The sequence below is a fragment of the Lepisosteus platostomus genome, chromosome 11, assembly GCF_059453375.1.
Source record: "Lepisosteus platostomus isolate fLepPlt1 chromosome 11, fLepPlt1.hap1, whole genome shotgun sequence".
Lineage (NCBI taxonomy): Eukaryota > Metazoa > Chordata > Actinopteri > Semionotiformes > Lepisosteidae > Lepisosteus > Lepisosteus platostomus.
This window is the reverse complement of record NC_142621.1, coordinates 25,399,994-25,415,001: the sequence shown is the minus strand read 5'-3', so window position 1 is coordinate 25,415,001 and position 15,008 is coordinate 25,399,994. Positions and strand designations below refer to the sequence as shown.

At 39.2% G+C, this 15,008-nt stretch overlaps 1 protein-coding gene across 1 annotated transcript in view; it reads left to right on the top strand.

The window, feature by feature from the left end:
* The first annotated feature begins 335 nt into the window (after positions 1–335).
* LOC148652227 (fibrous sheath-interacting protein 2-like) overlaps positions 336–15,008 on the top strand; it is a 29,239-nt gene continuing 14,566 nt past the window's right edge. The window contains exons 1-5 of the mRNA XM_088597604.1: positions 336–449; positions 1,040–1,201; positions 1,559–1,648; positions 3,576–3,715; positions 4,053–4,140. Coding sequence (XP_088453730.1) covers positions 336–449; positions 1,040–1,201; positions 1,559–1,648; positions 3,576–3,715; positions 4,053–4,140 — 594 coding nt within the window. The remainder of the gene's footprint in view (positions 450–1,039; positions 1,202–1,558; positions 1,649–3,575; positions 3,716–4,052; positions 4,141–15,008) is intronic.

The window sequence follows — 15,008 nt, the reverse complement described above, 5'->3', positions numbered from 1 at the left end:
AGGCTCGGCTAGGCCAGTTTTGACATGCCATGTGTCTTCTCTGAACTGTGTGGTAATTAACAATGTTTGCAATAGCATCTTTGATCAGTAGGAAGCCCCAGAACAAAGAAAGACACATATTACCACCCTCATTGAAGTCACTGGTCATTCTATACAAACTTCTATGCAAAGTCAACATTGTCCTTGACACCTGCTGTTGCCCCCACACCCATTTTATTTCACTCTGTGACAGATGAAATCATTTCTGCCATTAGCTCTGCTTGTTTTTTCTGGCGTTTTGGCTGTGGTTCTGTGAGGTACGATAGCTATGTTCTGTGTTTCAGGGCTGCTACACCATGCTGTATGCACTGCAGGGAGAGCAGCAGCTGTTGGAGAGACCCATCGGCACTAAACTGCCGTTAATCCCAGGGTCTAAACCTCAATTTTGCAGGACTGCTCTTTCGGAGAAAGTAAGTGTGACCTAAAATGAAAAGCATTAATACATTTATTCTTATTTAAATCTAAACATTTAAATTGTAAAAAATGACATGTTTATTCATGGTTTTCTTTCTTTTTAGGGGTAAACCAACATGTAAACTTGTATAATATGAAATGATACCTGGGACACATTAACACATTTCTGTGTGTGTTAGTATAATGTGGTTGCTGTAGTGATTAAACTGTAAGCAAACTGTCTTCCCTTGACATCTTTGTGCATATAACATCAGGAGTAAGGTTATATATTTTTCTAGACGCAGTATATTGATCACATTATTGAAATTCAGCTGTATGCCTTAAAGCTTATTATGCTTACTGTCTTTTTGCAATGTAGTCATTTTTAGTTGGCTACAATGACTGAGAAATTGGAATTTGATTTTCAAGAACGTAGAAAAAAATGATAACAGCGATTCTGGAGTAGTCTTCCAAGAAACTGGCGACAGCCTTCGGAGGGGGGAGAAAAAAAACATTCTCATTTTTATGTTCAGAAACATAGGGGGATACATATCTGTGTTTACCTGTACATATCATGTTGTAATAAAATACTTACCTTCTATTTCAGCTGCACCAGCCATCTCCTGACTTCACTCTGACTGATCCCCGTGGTTTCCTTTTGGATTCGAAGTACAACAGCCTCCATGACCCCCACCTGCGCACCTATTACCATCGCAAGGGCATGCAGGAGTCTCTGCTGAACAGAGGCTTAATCAATGAGCAGAAGAAAGTAAGGCTGTTTGGAGTTTGTGCAAAGAATGAGGCTTTTTTGGTATGGTGAAGGAGTGAGGTGTTGTCAAAAAAAATAGACCAGGTTCTAGCTCATTTAGCTGTAATAGTTTCCAGTAGCGTGATTTAACTCATGTCTGCACTCCAGCATAGATGTATTCGGTGGGCAGGCCTTTGGTTGTAATCAAAGCATGTAATAGTAGATGTAATCAAAGCAGGCCTATGGTTTGTGCTAAAGTCCTTATGCTCAATAGATATTCAAACACAGAGTACTTGACTGTGCTCTAGATTTGTAAAATAAAAATAAAAACATTTAACCTCCTAGACAGTACTTGAAACATGTTTTGTCTGTTTTCAGGTCCTCTGCTCTTTGAAAGAATACAATCAATATCATAACTACCTTAGCAATGTGAAGTTGCAGTATGACAAAAATTATGTGACTAAACAGGTAAGTGTGATGTTTTTAAACAACCGTCCATCTGATTCTGACTCTTCATCATAGACGTCTGCCTTTATCCAGCCCGCAATCAGTAACGTTTCTGGATGAAGGCTTCCATAATGTTACGATCCCTGCCTCTCGGCAACGGAGGAGGCAGAAGTAGGTGTAGCCCCTATCCATCAGTTCACCTATCAGTTTTCCCATTCACCACCACACTCCCGTCTCATCCTACTTAAACACCTGTCCTTCCCTACCGAGCTTCCTGGTTGCGCTTCTTCTACTCTGTGTTTGTCTTGGATTTCGGCTTACGGTTTTTCCCTTTGGACTTCGGCTTTTCGGATCTCGACTTGGATTGGTACTTTCGCTCTGTCTTGGATTACTGGCTACCTCTGGATTCTCGGATTGCTCTACGGACTACGACTTCGGATCACACTTCGGCTTCGGTACACGTTCCCTTTCGGATATCTTGCTCCCCCTGGACTCTCGGCTCGTTCCTACGATTACGGTTTGCTTTTGGTTTACGACTTGGCTTTGTTCGCTCCTGCAAGTGGGTTCACTCACTAGTTCGGCCCCTATTACCGAACTCGTAACACATAAGATCTCTCCATTATGCACTTTTGAATATACTGCTGTCATCATGTCATCTTCAAGGAAGTCTCTACCTTGACTGTGTTTGTATTCTAAGGATCAATTTCAATGTTTTCTTTCAGTTTCTTCTCTAATTGCTATGAATCTCATTTCTGTTTTAGTGTTTTGACGCTGATGATGTTGTTGCTTATGTTTGTCACTGCTCTAGCCTATTTTAGCTTCTTCTTGTTAGTTCAGCCATACTGTACATCTTTTCATGCTACGTTGTGTTGTTTATAGCCCATATAGTCCTTTCTGCATGCAGAATATGGGTTTCATATCATAAGAAAAGTTATGAATGAGAGGAAGCTCTTAAGCCTGTTTGGTAATTACTTGTTAATTGGTCTGTGAGTCTCATCCAGCTGTTTCTTGAAAGAAGTCAGCGTTCAACAAGCAGACTTGACTGTGAGGATTTTGAATATTTGAAACAGGTCGCCTTGTAGTCTTCTCTGTTCACGATAACAGAGTTAAAAAAAGATAGTTTTTTTATTCATTGAGGCTGGGCAATATATCTGGATGTTTTTCTTTGTGGTAAACCACTAATTGTACCACCCGAATCGGAGCATTCACTGCTTATCTGTACTGCTCTGTAGACTTTAATCCATTTTCAGTGCAAACAAATGTATTTTTCCAAACACATGTTAATACAGGCAGCTTTTGTGTGTAGTCCAAAACAGAATTTATAAGTCTTCTTTGCCAGACAAGGCTGAAAAATGACTTGAACTTCCATCCATCCCTTTCCATCCACGTCATCTAATCTAACCGCCTCATCTAAGGGCTGCAGGGAGCCGGGGCCTATCCCAGAAAGCAACGGGCTTAAGGCGATATACACCCTTGACCAGAATTTAGTCCATTGCAAGACACACACAGACACAAATTCACTCTAGAACCAATTTTCCTAGAAACCTTTTTTTCTACCAGTATAGTATGGCTTTGGACTGTGGGAGCAAACCAGAGCAAACCGTGAAAAACCCATGTGAATATGGGGAGACCATACAAACTCCACACAGACAAATCACCTCAGGCTCAGAATAGAGCCCCTGGCACCAGTGTTGCGAGATAACAAGGTTAACCACTGTATCCAAGATATACATCTTAAATTGAAATGTTTAGATCAACAAACTACAGTAGCTCAGCCTTCACTCTTATACATATGCAAACACATTCTATCGGTGTGAGTTCAAATTAAAAATCTAATGGAAAAAGTCAGTGTTGGTTTTGAAGTGCACACTCGGCTATAATAGTGCTTAGGAGAACCTTGCAATGAAGGGAGTGTGGCACTCTATTAAAAGGCTGTGCTGGCTTTCAGAAAACAATAGTGAAGAATTTCTTGGAGCTCCAGGAGCAGAACGAGATTCCCAGGGATATCAGCTTCACCGATGTGAGGGAATGGCTCCTTGAGGAAGGATCCAAGAATATTTCAGACCAGTTTATGGCTAACAGAGACAGGTAATAACATATGGGAGCTCCTCACTCTTTAACAGCAAGTTCCTGCCTTTTGGATTCCTGATTTGTTGTATTTGTATCACATTTTTTTTTTGTTTCGCTGTAAATATGTGTAAATATTTTACTGTTATGTTTAAACATTAGATGTCAAGAATACAACTGTAAGTAAAGGTTTGCCTTAAGTTAATTAATTGTGCAAGCAAGTGGAAGTCTTGACTGAGTCAAAGTTTTCCAAAAGATGAACATTTGCTCTACGGAAATACCACATTCACAAATTCCTCTGCTGCTGTCTGACATTGCCTTGTGGATTAAGCTTTCTTTGCTGTTGTTGTTTATGAAGGCACCAGGCAGGAGCTCCGAAAACAGAGGAGATATGCAGTGGTGAAATACAGCGTATGAAAGGTCTGCAGTACAGCAGACAGGCTGAGGTATGAGAATACAGTTTGATTTATTTTGACCCAGGGCTGCTCCTGGTCATCACCTGGATGGGAGATCTTTAATAGCTGGTTTCCTTCTGCATTTTAAACTGATAAGAGACATTTATATCCACTCTGGCAAGTGACCCTGTGACACCTCTGTAAATACAGCTTGATTGGGGAGCAAGCAAAAGATAACAGGATCTCTAGCATAACTGTTTTAAAAGATGTTGTGTTTCTGACAAGTAATTAAGCATTTATGTTGCAAAATGCTCATTAAAAAATTTATCTCACCTTATACTGTATATGCCTCTTCAAGCCGAACAGATTTCTGCAGAGTGGATACCCTTAGTGAATCATGTTACTGTATCGTCACACTTAGACTTCAGACACTTTTCATACGCTTTTATGAATCTTACATTCCACACTGTAGCTTAACTCACTTTTGAAACACAAAGTTTATTCACCCCTCTCATTGATTTATCAGCTTTCAAATCACCAGCATTATCAATATACAGTATATAGCTTCATCGGTTTTCTACATCAGCTTAATCATGTTTCTTGTTTTTTTTTTCACATTTTCACTGTACATTGCTGTATGGTACGTTATTTTCCCAGTTATTTTGTCTTTGGGCTTCCCAGACCACATTCAGCTGCTGAATGCTCCTAATATGCTGAAAAATGCCCAAAGGCCTCATTTGCTAGATTGTAAAAAGGGGAGAGATTCAGCTCCACATGATCTAACAGAATCCTCAATAATTAATGTACCACCTATAAGCAGGTGACATATATAAATATAAATGTCTAGTAGCGTAGCTGTTCTGTGCTCAACACAATCTAGCTTTCTGATGTTTCTCATCAGCTTTGCCTTTTCACTGATGGCTCTACAGATGTTGAAAATCAGAGAGAGGGCTTTACAGATGAGAATAGAGGAAGATTCCCGGAGGGAGGTGCGACAGGGCCAGCTGAAGAAACAGACCAGAGCTAGAAGGCACATAAAGGTACTGGAGTAATGAATGTTTGGATTCATCCTCTTAAGGTGAACTTTTCTTCATGCAAATTCCGGACTTGACACTGACCTTGCAGCTATATTTTGTTGTATTTCCAAGATGACCACCTATAGGTTTAAATTAATAACCTAAACTAATACCTTTTGGATCCTCGGTGACCATAATGAGCATGGTATGTTGGCACCTCTTATATTGTGCATCTACTCTAGGGTGGTTATGCCGAGATATGCTACAGAGGTGACAAAACACCATATTCTGGTAGTGTTTGGTGCCTCCAATTCATGGTTATAGCACTGCATCTCCAAAGCCCATGGTTTATCTCCAGCCTTGGGCACCTCCCTGTGTGGCATTTATTCTGCGTGTTGTGGGTTTTAATTCCAAGTAACATCCCAGAGACATGCTGCTTTGCATAATTGGCTGTTCTAAAGTATCCCTCAGGGGTATCTCCCCAAGAGGATCCAAGAGGGTGGTTGATGATCTCTCCTCTTCATTACCTAAGCATTAGAGGAGAGACATTGCTGCTTCAATCTCTTATACCCAGCCTGCAAGGTTCTGAACTACACACAGAGTCTTTCATCCAAGTAATGTCGGACCCAGCCTTTCTTCTTCTGAGCTCTGACCAGACCCAGCTTCCCAGCTTCAGGGTGCTGTAGATTGAGATGAGATTGGAGTCTCCTGTAGTGACCTTATGGACGGGAAGTTTTCTACTAGCAACAAGATGTTCAACAATGAGATGGACCTTTTCATCTTTTGTTGAGAGGCTTTCCTTTTTCATTAAAGAATAGCCACTTGTGAAAGGTTTTCTGTCATTCTCAGGCATTTGAATTCTATAAAAGGAAGGTTGCTCTCCAGCAGCAAAAGCTAAATGAGAGTTTACAGGAAAGGAAGGATTTTGAAAGAGAAATGCAAGACAGAATAAAAAGGCAATATTTTAATGAGATTCTTCAGTCTGGAAAACAGGGTAAGGTTCTAGATCCAATAATTTGCAGTGGTACAACTATGACTTAGTTCACAATTTAATGTGTTTTAGTTTGTTGGCTAGAAGGAATGATGCAGGTTGACAACATCTTCAGGTTTACTACTTATTACAGAACTGTAGAATTTGTTTAATAAACACCTACAATTACAAAATTCCAAAGCTTTTCAATCATATGTCTGTATGAAAAGAATAATATGTATGTACTGAGATCAAAACTTTTTAAAGGGAAACACGCAATAAGTTGCAGGTATCATAAAATAATACATTAAGAAGGAATCCTTCATTATCTTCAGATTGTTTAATTTCCAGCCACAAGATGTACATACATTATATTCAACATTTCTGTAATCCACATTTACAGTATTGATCTAAACTATCTGAAATAACTATTCAACTAAAATGATGTTTTCTTTGTGGCACAGCTTCTACTGAGATCATTAGCACGGAGAATAGAGACGTTACCATTGCTAATGAGAAAAGTTCTAAAATCACCAAAGGTCAGTATTTTCATTTGTTTCTAGAAAAAATAAAGGTTTTGAAAAAAGTTATGTTTTGACAAATTTTCCAATGCAGCTGCAGAGAAATTCAGTGGGTGCTGAGATACTGAAAGATATTGTGAAAGACAATGGAACATATAATCCAAAAAATCAGTTTAGTTCAATTCAGTTTTATTTGTATAGCTAATTCAGATAAAAACATGTCAATGATTAATGCACAAGTGTTGGGTTTTGAAAGCTTTGGTAACATCTACTGTGAAGGCTGAAAAAGGTTCCAATTAAGTCTGGGGATCTCTGGGCAGCCATTGTGCCACAGTCTGGTGCAGTAAAAGTGTTGTGAGCTAAGGTGTGAAAATGATTTAAATTATATGGGTAAACAGATAAATAAATCTTAATCAGCATCCTAATTGTATCTATGAATAAATACATATTTTCTGCCTTTTTTGGATGTTAATTGGATTGATCACTTTTTTATGCATGCCATGAGAATTCTAATGCGACAATAATTCTTTTCTCTTGGGTCAGTTCATATTTCACCTGACTCCACTGAAGAGGTGACTACTGATTCCAAATGGTTTCATGAAGTCCCTCTGATCAGTCAGCTGTCTGATGGGTAAGTCCTACATTCTGCAGTTGTGGTATGTTAAGCATCAGTGCTTACATAAAGTTTTTATTTTAAGCATTTTAAGTATGGTGATACGTAAATGTTTAAAGAGCAACTGTTTTCTATTTTGAGCTCACTTCCCCAGCTGAGTTCGTGAAATTGTTTTTTCTCTCTTTGCGAATGCATGAATCAGTCTGTTAACAGTACAGAACATGTGCATATTGTTGTGTTAGCTCATGTGCACTTTTCAAAATCCTAGATATAGTTTACCATAGACTGGCTTTGTTGTAATGACTAGAACATTGACTTTGAATATTGATATTGACAATGACTAGAGCAGCAGTCAAAATACACTAACTGAACCTTCGCAAAAATAAACTGTTGTATTGAACTTATGTATAACTCTGATCATACTGCATTACAACAATAATATATTAGTTATATTAAAACACATTTCTATCATGATAACTAACAATATGTTGTGGCACCAGTATAAAATGTGAAGTTTTTCTGAAGTATTGACAGTGGGAGAAATGTCTGGTCGTGTTTGAACGGATGTTATGTTTCAATCAACAACCACCAGAGGGCAGTAACAACTAAGTAACACTAAGTCATCAAATGCGTTGGAAACGCATTTTGGGCTTTGTCCTGAATGATGCAGCAGCAACATACAGTTGTATGCAAACGTTTGGGCACCTCTGGTCAAACTGCCTGTTTCACAGAATCTTTAAATTCTCTAAGGTCTAATCTCTATGAAGTTAACAGGGTACAAACATAAACATGACATATTTCTGCACATTTCAATGCAGAATTACTATTTATTTTCTGAATTGAACTGTATTTGTCATGTGTCAATTATGAGGTACCCAGTATGAAACTGGTTAGATACATTGCGCCTGACCAAGTAGTTGTTGTTGAAAACACAATGATGTAAATTACCAGTGATCTTGCTTCACATAGGAACACGATTGTACCATACTCGCTAAAGTGTTATGGAACAGTTGCAGTTTGAAGTTTAAAATTTATCATTTCCAATGTGCTATTTTGTTGTGGTGATTTTTATTTTATAAGCCTCTCATATTAAAGTTAAAAACCTAAGCAAGTTTTAGACATCCAGTAGGTAAATTGAAAAAGTACGAACACAATTGTGGTTAGGAGGCCATCTTTTTTACACAGGAATATGCTTTAAAATAGATTAATTGTTCTGCCACTAGAAAAGATGCCTATATATTGTTAATTAGTCACCATTTTTTAATATTGCAAAATATAGTTCGTATTTTGTCCATGTAGTAGCAATGTCACACTAATTAATTTTTATCATAATGTTTTTTAGTGAAAGGAAGGTGATTGAGAACAGTTTATATGGACAGGTAAGGTACACTGCTTATCTGAATGTAATGGGTGCATTTTATTTTTCCAGATAGCTCCTTGAGGTTAAAATGCACAGTGTCATAACTAAAGAACAAATGTAAAGAAATATGTTAATTTGTTCCTTCAGTACAGTAAATCCTGAAATTTAGTCCACCTAGCTGTTGCTTAGTGGTTCCTTCCCTGACATGTTCAGCTCAGCTCCCACTATGTTTTGATTGTGGCTGCCCTGGCGTCAGAGCCACATAGCCACTCCTCAGAGCAGAGATATTTCACTATGCCAAAGGTCTGCGCCTCTTTGCCAGAGAATATTAAGCTGTCCAGGTTCCAAGGGGGTGACTTCACTTTCTACCATAGACTCGATGCCAAAAGAACCCTTTGACACTGCCTCCTCTGGAATGAAACAGGGGTCTGCACATTTAATTATTTATAAATTAAGGGATCCACTTAAAATATGCAATACTGACCATTCTATTTCTTTGGTTAGACTGGTATTCTGTTGTTCTTGCTTCATTTATATATTAGAAATACTGTACTGTATATATTTTTCTATACATACAACAGTATATCTATAATAGATTTTTACTATACTGTATAGACAACAGTATATTTGTATTAGTTGCGTCTGTGCTGGCACTCAAAATTGGGTTGCAAATTTCTAAATGTTAACATGGGAAACAATGAACCCTGACAAGTAAGTAAAAGTAGGTCTTATATTGATAGGTGTACTGTATATTGAACATTTTTAGTGCTCTGTGGTTATTTTTGTACTATTGCTTTAAAACAGATAACAACGGAAGAGCTTAATGACACGGCGGAGAATATAGTGGCGTGGGTGGCAGCGTCCATTATCAGAGTGCTGCTCCCTATTCATCTCCCTTTACAATGAAGAGAGGAGCAGGAGCGTGTCTCACTGCTCCTTTGAGTCCCCGGTTTACTTCAGCAGTAGTGAGGAGACACTACAGGCCACCCTGAGTTCTCATTCTCTGCTTGGTACTGAGTCAGGGTCCACATGGCAGTCCCAGAGTAGGAGCAGTAGCTTCATGTCAACGAGATGCTGGATCTCCACTCCTTTCCCTTCACCCCTCTCGTCCTCGGGTAGTTCAGGAGAAGAAACAGGGAAAAATACACCCTGCAGATTAAAATCCAGAACACCCTCGAAGGAGATTGTGGTTGCTGATGGAGGAGAAGATGCTGGAAAGCCCCTCTCAGAACCTTTGAAGGACCTTTTTGGAATCGCTAAGTCTAGTATAATTACAAAAGCAGAACATATAGTACAGGATGTCTTTAGCAGAGCCCTCATTGAAGCACAGCTTCCTGCTCAGCTGATGGAACCCCAGTGTTGTGCGTTAGGTGTCTTGATTACCCGCTGCAGATCGAATAACCTTGCCACTGAACTTGTGGATGGTGTTCTTGAACGTGTCAACTCTGCTTTGTCAGCAAATAAGCAAAGAATTCCCACCCCAAAGACTGTGTGTGTTAATCTAGAAGCACAGACAGACTCTGTAGCCTCAGAGGTTGCCAGTGAGATTATACAAGTTGTCTCTGGAAGACTCCAGTCTTTTTTCACAAGCGCTGTTGAGTCAGGGTCAACCTGTAGACTCCTGGGTGGCCATGGTGGTGACCTACATGTAATAGGACAATCCCAGAGACTCCACTCAGAACAATATGATGAGGCGGAGTTAGCTGTCACGGCAACAGAAATAATCAGTACTGTCTTACAAGAAGTCAAGAGTGAATTCTGCAAAGCAAATACTGAAAATAAGACGAGTGACGTGAAAGAAACATATTCAGGCGATAACCAATCAATGAGTGACTTTGTGTCAGCAATTCTGAAAAACTTAGAAACGATTTCACCCTCCTCCAGTTTATCTGTGGAGAAGAACTACCTTCTTCAGAGACCTGATGCCCAGCAGAATGAGAGAGATGAGGCGAAAGTGACTAAGAAAAGAACAAATGGCAGTAGCCCCCCATCTTTCAAATTAAAGTCTCACTCCTCGGAATCAAGTGTGGGAATGAAAAGCGCAAACAGTGATATTGCTTTTGGGATCTCTAAAGCCAAAATCATTGAAATTGCTGAGCAGATAGTATCTCAGATCATTGAAAAAACAAAGTGGGATTTCACCCCTGTGGGTAACAATTTACATGAGAGTAACTCAAAAGAGTCATTATTGCTCCCAGAAGCTGCAGAAATCTCCATTTTGGAAAAAAGAAGTCCAAAATCTCAGATTCCCAACAATAGGGTCACTGTTATTGCCAAGGACATTGTAAATTCTGTTTTTGAAAATGTTTTGTTTGCACTGAATTGTATTGAAACAAATAAATATCTGCAAGAATCCAATAAAAATGTTGCTGCTGCTCCTCAAACTTCTAGAGGCAGCACAGAAAGAGGATCCATTGATCATACTTTTGACTTTAGTTCAGTTGCAAAAGACATCGTAAGGACTATATTTGGAAAGCTCAAATCTTTACTCACCCAGACTAAAGAAGATGTATCTAGTTCCAGTTCTCCTGCTCAAATCAATGCAAAGAGCTCAAGGGTCAGCTCTTCATCAAAAACTTCAGTGTTTTCTGATTCTGTGTCAGATATTTCAGATTTGTGCACCTATACAGTAGAAACTGCTGGAGCCATTTGTGAAGCAATGAAAAAAGAGTTAGACCAGGAGATTTATTGCACAACAGTGGCAAAGAAGGCTTCAGATGAAAGCCTTCTGGCTAGAGAGGTTGTTACTTCAGTTTTGGAGTACCTTGAAGAGCAATATATTTTAGACACCATTAAAAGCCCTTCACCATATCCTAAAGACTGGGAGAGAGATGCTTCTACATTTATAAGAGAGGAGAGTATTCAAGATCGATCAAAATCCCAGATATCTCCTGTTGAAGAAATCATATTATCTGATATTGATAAGGCAACAGGACAAGTCCCTAATCAAATTACAATGGAGATTTGTAGATATCCTCCAAAGGTGGTGTCATCTGAGAACATTTCTTCAAAACAGCAAATTGGGCAAATGGACATGAACTTGGTTGAGGACAATTTGAGTGTTTCCTCTTCTGGAGAAAGCATCATATCAGATGGAGAAGGTGAAGGATCAGAGAAGATGCCGAGGACCTCCAGCTCTGTATTCCATCGTACAGCAACAAGGATAATAAGTGAAATTATTGAAAAAGCAGCTGCAAAATTTATATCTTCTGGACTTGCCCATCTCCCAGAGCAACCAAACAGTACAGCTGATGATGTATGTAAAACACCGGATGCAACAAAACATGCTCAAGAAGCAATGTCCTCAGACTCATCTTCTCATGTGCAAACCACTGAACTGGCTTCAGATATTGTTGTTGATGTTTTAGAAAAACTACATTACGCTACATGCTTTGAGAAGATTTCTTTCTCAACAGACTACAAAGATAAATTAGAAAGTTCTGATACAGCCCTGTTACCAGGAACATCAGAAATTAAAACTGATACTAGAAGAGCTGAGCACATAGGACAATGACTGAGGAACTCTTCAAAACTGTGAAGAACAAACTGAAACACTTTTGGAATCAGAAGAGCCTGTCTTTGTTCAAAGCAAGGAAAGTTTTATCTGCTAAAGAGCAGAGATCAGCAGATTCACTTGAGATGTTTCCTCCTTCAGTCCAGGTTTCACACCTGAGCTTTAGTGAACCACACTTGACTAAGAAAAGCATGTCAGTAACAAACTCGGCACCCCGTAAGCATCTTAGTGAAGATTCAGAACCTTTAGGTGTGTTAATGAACGTTGATTTCTCATGGCAAAGCAGGACTACTCAGGAAAATCAGGCAAATTTAATCATCTGTGCCAAGGATGTTGGCAGTCAGATATTGCAAACAATCAGGAGTGAAATAAATCGGGGTGACGACAAAGGATGTTGCTCAGGATAAAGCAAAACCCTCAGAAGAAACCCTTCAAGCAAGTGAACTGGTGGATTCTGTTTTATCTACATTTGAAAATCTTAAAGTTTCAGATGTGGTCTTAAAGCCAGATTATGAAACAATGCACCTCTCTGGTGAACAATATGGGAAAGACAGGATGTCTAGTGCAGAAGACACTGTCCATAAAGAATACACTAAAAGTAACCGTAGAGAATATTCTGTTCAACGTTTCCCACCCATAAATGTGCCTGGGATGGTGATTGATTCTTATACAGATGACACAGAAGTCATGACTCGGGACACTCCCTATAGAGCCTTGACTGATGCTTCATCAAAGCTTCAGGATCAACCTACACCTACAGCAGAACAAGAAAATGAATTGACATGTAAAAGCAATCGAGTTCCCCGGTCCTGTGTTTGGAAGAAACCCTCTACTGCAAATGACATGGGACTAGGTGAACAAGAGTTCATGGAACTTCCTTGCAGAAGCAATGTGATAGAAGATTCATTTACAGCTCAAAACAGCTTAAATGCTGCAGAACAAAAGAGAGGCTCAGAGAAAACAACAGTTGACAATTTTGAGGAAGGAGACCAGCCAAGCCCTCTCATTTCACCAAAGCTTGACTTCTCAGCAGAACACATAGCCCGTGCAGAGTCTGCAGTGTCTGACATTGAAATTGTTGCCATGGGTATTGTTGACATTATTATGGGCAAACTTGATGTAACGGTGGCCTCAGATACAAAAAGCAAGTCTAGAGCAAGCCAAAAGAAATCAGAGTGTGCTGCTGGTCTCATCACTGAGAATATAGCATTTCAAACCCACTCCAATAATGTTAATTTGAACATTGAAAAGCTTTCAGCTGAAGAGGCGTCCTGGGCATCTCAAGTACCAGGAGCCACAGCAAAGCACAATCTCCCCCCACTGCAGACAAGGGTTTCAGACGAGCCTAAGGACCAAGTCAGGACCTCCACAGAGAGTCCTACAATGAGTCCTATTGAAAGGAAAGTGGAACAACTTGTCTCGAGTGGATCTCTGCGTGTATTTTCAGAAGAACTTGTCAAAAATGTTTTCCATTTAATTTTGAAATCAGGAATTGCAGTACAATTGGGCACAGCTCACAAATCTAATTCAGATCCAATTTTAAAGAGCCCCCTAGTAGTTCAGGATTTATCCCATCCAAAGTCCTCAGAGCTTTCTATGCAGTTGTTGTATTCATTTACTGAGAAATCAGTGAAAAGACTGTTGAAGCAGTGCCTCAGTTTTCCCGATTCTCCAACGTTTGACACAAATGAGAAGGATGTTTCACTTTTTCAAGACTGTGATACAAATACGGAATTGAAGTCTTCCCAAAGGATTTCAGAGAAAGTGTCTCTGACTGTCAAGGATCACAGACTACAGAAAAGTACTGAACCATCAGTGCCCAGTTCACAGATGTACCATGATGCAATTAATCAGCTTTCCAGCTTGCTTGTAAAGTCTGTCATGGATGTTTTGTCTGCTGCATGTGATTTATCAATGGAACCTGAAGAGAGTGAAAATCAAGGTAAGAAGGAAATCAAATCAAATCATTTAAAAGTGTATTAACATTTTAGTTGCTATGAAGTACAAGTTAAAAAATGTAGTGACTGTATGTAAATATACAGTACCTTGATTTTCTATCTGTTGTATCTTTAAAAGTTTTTGATGTATTTAGACCAATATAGTGTAGGCCATAACTATGAATGAGAGAATGAGTGAATATAGCCATATATTCAGTAGCCATATATAACGTATCTGTGAATATGGCTGCTTCTTTGTTTGTAGTTACCTGAGCTCCAAGATGTAATAGTTTTACAGGAACATGAAGCTTTATACTCAAATATTTTGTGATGCCTGTCATTCGTTACTTCTCAATATAATTTAGTGTTTGTTTCATGCTTTCTGATATTTTGCTTTACTATCATTAAATGAAAAGCTCTTTGTTAACATAGGTAATATACCAGCAGCCAGGGTGACTTCAGAAATTGAGAAGAGTTCTTCTGAGGAACTGAAAAGAGACTCCCACCCTGAAAACAGTTCTGAAATCAAACCACTCAGTGTCCCTGTAGAAATGTTGAATATTGAACCGGTTTCCTCAGTTGGGCTCCAGGAAATTTCTATGGCTAAATCAACAGAATCACTTAATATGACTTTAGTGTGTACTGAGACTGTGGAAAACATCATAACACAGCTGCTATTGCAGATATACCCTACTTTGATAAAAGAGGAAACGTCTACAGAAATCCCAGGGAAGATGTCTGTGTCTTTGCTGAGTCAGATAGCTGTGGACCTCTTTGACAGTGTGTTGCAGGACTTGTCCAAAAACCAGGAGATAACAGTTGTGAAACAGGATAATGATGTGTTTCATGAACCACACAAGATTCAGCAGGTTCCCAGCTCTGTTCACAATGAATTGCTATGTCAAACTGGATCCCAACAGGTTCTACAGAAAGCGGTAGCCACCAGAAATGAGACAGTGGTCAAAACCATAATCAGTTCTATGGTGAC